Here is a 6,083-nt window from a genome sequence, read left to right on the forward strand (position 1 = left end):
GTTAGCATGTCAGAGTGTGTGTGTGTGTGTGTGTGTGTGTGTGACTGAGAGGGTTAGCATGTCAGATCCTGTGTGCAACAGAGGGTTAGCATGTCAGAGTATGTGTGTATGTGTGACTGAGAGGGTTAGCATGTCAGATCCTGTGTGTGACTGAGAGGGTTAATATGTCAGATCCTGTGTGTGTGCAACAGAGAGGGTTAGCATGTCAGATCCTGTGTGCAACAGAGGGTTAACATGTCAGAGTGTGTGTGTGTGTGTGTAACTGAGAGGTTTAGCATGTCAGATCCTGTGTGTGACTGAGAGGGTTAACATGTCAGATCCTGTGTGTGTGCAACAGAGAGGGTTAGCATGTCAGATCCTGTGTGCAGCAGAGGGTTAGCATGTCAGAGTGTGTGACTGAGAGGATTAGTAAGTCAGAGCATGTGTGATAGAAGGTTTGTATGTCAGAGCGTGTGTTGCTGACTGAATGTTGGGGCCTGTGGTAAACATCTCATCTAGTGAGAATCAGACAGTCGGGCCCCTCCCAGGCCTGGGGGGATCGTTCCTAAGCCAGGATCCAGCCCCTTCCCCATCCCCATCACCCCCTTCTGCCCTCGGCCTTCTCTCATTCTCTGGCCCAGCTCCCCCTGGCTGGACCGTTCCCTGGACCCTCTCCCCCCTCCCTTCCCCCCTCCCGGACCCTCCCCTCCCCTCGGCTCTCCCTCACACCTCTCCCCTCTCTCCCGCCCAAGCTGCTTCCTGCTCTGGGTCCCCGGGGGAGCAGGGGGAAGCTGGCAGCCTCCCCAGACTTTGCCTTACAAGGGCAGGGAACCAGGCCCCAAGTCCCGCCCCTCTCCCCCCACCACCCCCTGCCCGGAGGCCCCAATCTCCTCCCCCTGTCAAGAGCTGCTGGTGGGGCCTGGCCAGGCTAGTCTGTCGGGGGACAGCGATGCTGAGATTACTCCTGGCCTGGGCGGCCCTGGGGCCCACCCTGGGTCAGGGTCCGGGGCGGGCCGAAGAGGCCGCGGCCTCCTGCGGGCCGACCAGCTGCTACGTGGTCTTCTACAGGCGCAGGACCTTCCTGGAGGCCTGGAGGGCCTGCCGAGAGCTAGGGGGCAACCTGGCCACCCCAAAGAGCCCAGAGGAGGCCCAGCGGGTGGGCCTGCTGGCAGCCCGGAGGGCCGAGGAGGTCTCCGGGCAGCTGCTGTGGATAGGACTCCAGCGGCAACCGCGCCAGTGCCACCCACAGCGGCCTCTGCGGGGCTTCACCTGGACCACCGGGGACCAAGAAACAGCCTACACCAACTGGGCCTCACCGGCCGGGCCTGGAGCCTGCCCAGCCCTGCGCTGCGTGGCCATGGAGGCCGGCGGCAGCCAGGTGTGGCGGGAGGGCTCCTGCACGCTGCCCGTGGATGGCTACCTGTGCCAGTTTGGCTTTGAGGCGGCCTGCCCGGCCCTGGCCGTCGAGGAGGGCCAGGAGGGCCCCACGCTCTACACCACCCCCTTCCAGCTGGTCACCGAGGCCCTGGCCTGGCTGCCCTTCGGCTCGGTGGCCGACGTGCCCTGCTCGGAGGGGGGCAGCGCCTCCCTGCTCTGCATGCAGAGGCGCGAGGGTGGCGTGGGCTGGTCCCGCCAGGGGCCAGTATGCCCGGGCCCCAGAGCCGCCGCCTGTGCTCTGGACAACGGCGGCTGCGAGCACGAGTGCGTGGACGAGGGCGGCCGAGCCTCCTGCCGCTGCGCCGAGGGCTTCCGGCTGGACCAGGACGGGCACAGCTGCGTGGACCCCTGCTCCGAGGCCCCCTGCGAGCAGCAGTGCGAGCCCGGCGGGCCCGGGGGCTACAGCTGCCACTGCCGCTTGGGCTTCCGGCCGGCTGAGGACGAGCCCCACCGCTGCCTGGACACGGACGAGTGCCAGATCCCCGGGGTCTGCCAGCAGATGTGCGTCAACTACGTCGGGGGGTTCGAATGCTACTGCAGCGAGGGGCACGAACTGGAGCCCGATGGCATCAGCTGCAGCCCCCTGGGAGTGGGGCAGGGAGCCCTGGGCGGGGAGACCCAGGAAGAGGACGAGGAGGAGGAGGACGATGAGGAGGACGAGGAAGAGGAGGAGGCCTGGGACAGCTTCGAGGGGGGCTGGACTGAGACAGCCGGACCACTGTGGCTGGACCCCACCAGATCGCCTCTGGCTTTTGCCCCCCCTTACAGACCACTGCTCCCCCATGTCAGCCCCACTAGGCCACCTCTCTTCATCCCCCCCAGATCTCCCTACCGACCCCCTCTCCTCTCAATCACCCGGCCCCCCAGGCTTCCCTCCACCCACCATCCACTGCCCCCTGCCCACTGGCTACCCGTGATCCCTGCGACACGGTCCCCTCTGCCCCCTGCCTACCAGCTCCCTGTCTTCTCTGCCACCCACCCTCCTGCCCGTAAGCTGCTCCCCATCCCCGTTTCCCACCCATCTCGGCTTCCAGTCCACAGACCCTCAGTGGCCTCCACCGCTCGCCTTCCCACGCCTCCTGCCCCCCAAACTCCCTTGCTGCCTGCCCAGCAGTCCCCTGGCCTTCCCGCCCAACCTTCCCCTTTGCCCCCAGCCCACAAAGAGCCTGCAACCTCTGGTGCCCACCACCCTGGGCCCTCTGTCCGACAGCCCCCTCTGGTTTCTGCCACCGGGCCTCCTCTGCTCTCCACCCCTCAGCCTGCCTCCATCGCGGCCCCTCACAGGCCTCTGCGGCCGGCTCCCTCGGCCCCTGGGCTTGCTGCCACCCAACCCTCCCTCTCTCTTCCCTTTCCCACGGACCGGGCCCCACAATCCCCTGCTTCCCAATCGCTCAGGCCCCCAACTTCACCCCCTCCAGCCCTGGCCCCTTCGACTCCTTCCGAAGCTCTCGACGAGCTCCCAACCTCTCCTCCTACTTCTCAGCTTCCAGGGAACTCTCCCCACCCCCCCAGCAGCCCCCCAGACCCTGGCCCGGCCCTGGACGTGCTGGGGTCCTCCCTGCCATCTCCCACCGCCCGGAGCCGGAGTCGCAGGGATGACCGTTGGCTGCTGGTAGCCCTCCTGGTGCCCACCTGTGTGTTTCTGGTGATTCTCTTAGCTGTGGGAATTGTTTACTGTACGCGCTGTGGGCCCCGGGCCCCCAACAAAAGCATTACAGACTGTTACCACTGGATCACAAACTCAGGGGCCAAGGGGGAGACTGAGCCCAAGCGGGGCAGCCTCTCAGGGGTCATGACCTGCAGAACCAGCGTGTGATTGGTGGGACAGGAACCCTTGCCTCCTTGGACCTGCAAGGAGCTAGCCCCTCTCCCATGAAACTGGGGGTTGGGGGACCCCTATTAGACTGAAGCCCAGGAAACTGCACCCTGGGACTGAAGGGGTACCAGCTGTCCCCTTTGGCCCCAAGTTTACCACTACTCCCCAGAGGGTTGGGGGAAACCCAGGTATGCTGCCCCCCCCACTCCTAGCTCGCGTCCATGGACACTGCTACCTTTGACAGACACACCTGGCCCAGCTCTCCCGCTAGGACCCAGACATCAGCCCACTCCACTCACCGCAGGCCCCCCCAGGCCCCCTGGTCTGCCTGGCCTTCTCTGCTCACACCTCTCTGGTCCCCAGGCCCACCTCCCCACCCGGTGGAAACTGCTTGACCCAAGGACCCTATCAGGGCTGATTGGAGGGAGGGGAACCACACCTGGAATGGCCAGGTCCTGGAATATTCTCCAATAAATGGGGTGGTGACCGTTAGCTTGGCTTTTCATATGGGGACTGGGGCTGGGGCTGAGGTCCCCCAGGAAGAGAAAGAGGAGGAGGAGGAGGAGGAGGAGGAAGAGAAGGAATGTGTTGTTGGCAGACAGGTAAGAAAGGTTCAATACCCAGAGAGAAGGAGGGAATGGGGGGATACTGGGAGAAGCAGAGTTTCTTGTCTCTGTTCCCTGAAGTCTCAAAGCATTTGGTGTTGTGAGGCTGGGAGGGGGGTATCACAAGATCTGGATTAGGAGGGACCTTACAGATGAGGAAACTGAGTCCCAGAGAGGGTGGGGACTTGTCCAAAGTCACATGGCCAGTTTATGGCGGATCTGGGATTGGAACCTGCATGGTTGGGATTCTTCTCCCTCTAACCACTGCAGGATGCCCTCCTGGTGGGCATAGGCATTGGGAGATACACAGGGAAGTGGCTTCCGGCTCCTCTTTCCCACAGCCAGAAAGGGGGGCTACAAGCCCAATGTGCTGTCCCTCCTCTGTGCAGGCTCACTGAGGTTTCCAGGCCAGGTCTCTCTGACAAGTCCCTTCTCTGGGGAGGACCTAACCCCGGGGACCCTGCCATCTCCTCCCTTCCAGGGCAGGCTTGGGAGAGAAGAGAAGATGGGAGAAAGACATTTGGATGTGTTCCCAGCTGGGATCTGGCTAGGCAGCCCCCTACCAACTCTTCCCCTACCCTCAGTCTGGGACCCCCTCATTCACCCCCAACTGAGAGGAAGGGAGGGGGCCTGGGGAGATGGAGCTTTAGGAACGTGGGGGGGGCCGAGAAGAGAGAATCAGACTCTGGCCGTTTCTGGATCTCATTTTAGAGGGGGGAAACTGAGGCACAAAGTCAGGAGAGCCTTGGTGCAAGGTCAAAACCCAGGCTAGGAGAGATGATTTGTTTCTGGGGGGCCCAGAGGCTAAGGGGCAGGAGGCTGTGGTGCCTGGGTCCCCCACAGTCACTGTAATTTCCCAATCTTAGCATCCAGGGGTCTCTAATTACAAGCAGGGCTGAGTGTCCCAGCCGCAGCCCCACCTCCCCCCCCCCCCAGGGCCTCCATCCCCTTCCTGTGAGGGTGGGCATCGGAGCCTGAGAGACCCAGGTCTGTGGCACAGGGGAGAGGGGGGACCTGGAGCACTGCCCCCAACTCCCCTCAGCCTGGGCCTTACTTGGCCTTCAGTAGGCAGACCAGAAGGTCCCCAGGGAGGCCTCCCTGAGGGAGTCTGGGAGGGGGAGGGGACAGGCCACAGCAGGGGAGTCTCAGCAGGGGCCAGGATGGGAGGGGGGCTGCCGGGGCCCCCAGCAGAGGGGGGAGGGGACTGGATCCAGGCTGCCTCCACTCTCACGTTCCCCCTAACCAAAACCAGACGTGCCTCCAGAGCCGTCCGGCCTGAGCTTCTAGCATGGGGTCCCAGCTTAGAGTCTGATGGGGGGAGGGGAGAGAGAGAGAGAGAGAGAAGACAGAGAGAGACAGAGACAGAGAGAGACAGAGACAGAGAGAGACAGAGAGAGACAGAGACAGAGAGAGAGACAGAGAGACAGAGAGACAGAGAGAGAAACAGAGACAGAGAGAGACAGACAGAGACAGAGAGAGACAGAGAGAGACAGAAAGAGAGAGGCAGAGACAGAGAGACAGAGAGAGAGACAGAGACAGAGAGACAGAGAGAGAGACAGAGACAAGAGAGAGAGACAGACAGAGACAGAGACACACACAGAGACAGAGAGACAGAGAGACAGAGATAGAGACAGAGAGAGACAGAGAGAGAGACAGAGAGAGGGAGACAGAGACAGAGAGAGAGGGAGACAGAGACAGAGAGGGAGACGGAGACAGAGAGACAGAGAGAGACAGGGAGAGAGACAGAGACAGAGAGAGACAGAGAGACAGAGAGACAGAGACAGAGACAGAGACAGAGAGAGACAGAGAGAGACAGAGACAGAGACAGAAAGAGAGAGGCAGAGACAGAGAGACAGAGACAGAGAGACAGAGAGAGAGACAGAGACAAGAGAGAGAGACAGACAGAGACACACACAGAGACAGAGAGACAGAGACAGAGACAGAGAGACAGAGATAGACAGAGACAGAGAGAGACAGAGACAGAGAGAGACAGAGAGAGAGACAGAGAGAGAGGGAGACAGAGACAGAGAGAGAGGGAGACAGAGACAGAGAGAGAGACAGACAGAGAGGGAGACGGAGACAGAGAGACAGAGAGAGACAGGGAGAGAGACAGAGACAGAGAGAGACAGAGAGACAGAGAGACAGAGACAGAGAGACAGAGACAGAGAGAGACACACAGAGAGAGACAGAGAGACACACAGAGAGAGACAGAGTGAGACAGAGAGAGAGACAGAGAGACAGAGACA

General features: G+C 61.7%; 1 protein-coding gene across 1 annotated transcript; it reads left to right on the top strand.

Moving 5' to 3' along the window:
* The first annotated feature begins 923 nt into the window (after positions 1–923).
* CD248 (CD248 molecule) lies at positions 924–4,490 on the top strand. The gene has a single exon (XM_074227632.1). The coding sequence runs from the start codon at positions 929–931 to the stop codon at positions 3,230–3,232; it is 2,304 nt and encodes a 767-aa protein (XP_074083733.1). The 5' UTR covers positions 924–928; the 3' UTR covers positions 3,233–4,490.
* The last annotated feature ends 1,593 nt before the right edge of the window (positions 4,491–6,083 follow it).

Source organism: Macrotis lagotis, chromosome 3 (genome assembly GCF_037893015.1).
Source record: "Macrotis lagotis isolate mMagLag1 chromosome 3, bilby.v1.9.chrom.fasta, whole genome shotgun sequence".
Taxonomy (NCBI): domain Eukaryota; kingdom Metazoa; phylum Chordata; class Mammalia; order Peramelemorphia; family Peramelidae; genus Macrotis; species Macrotis lagotis.

What these genes read in the sequence shown, in the direction of transcription:
- CD248 (XM_074227632.1), top strand. Translation starts at nt 929, where the DNA reads ATGCTGAGATTACTCCTGGCCTGGGCGGCCCTGGGGCCCACCCTGGGT.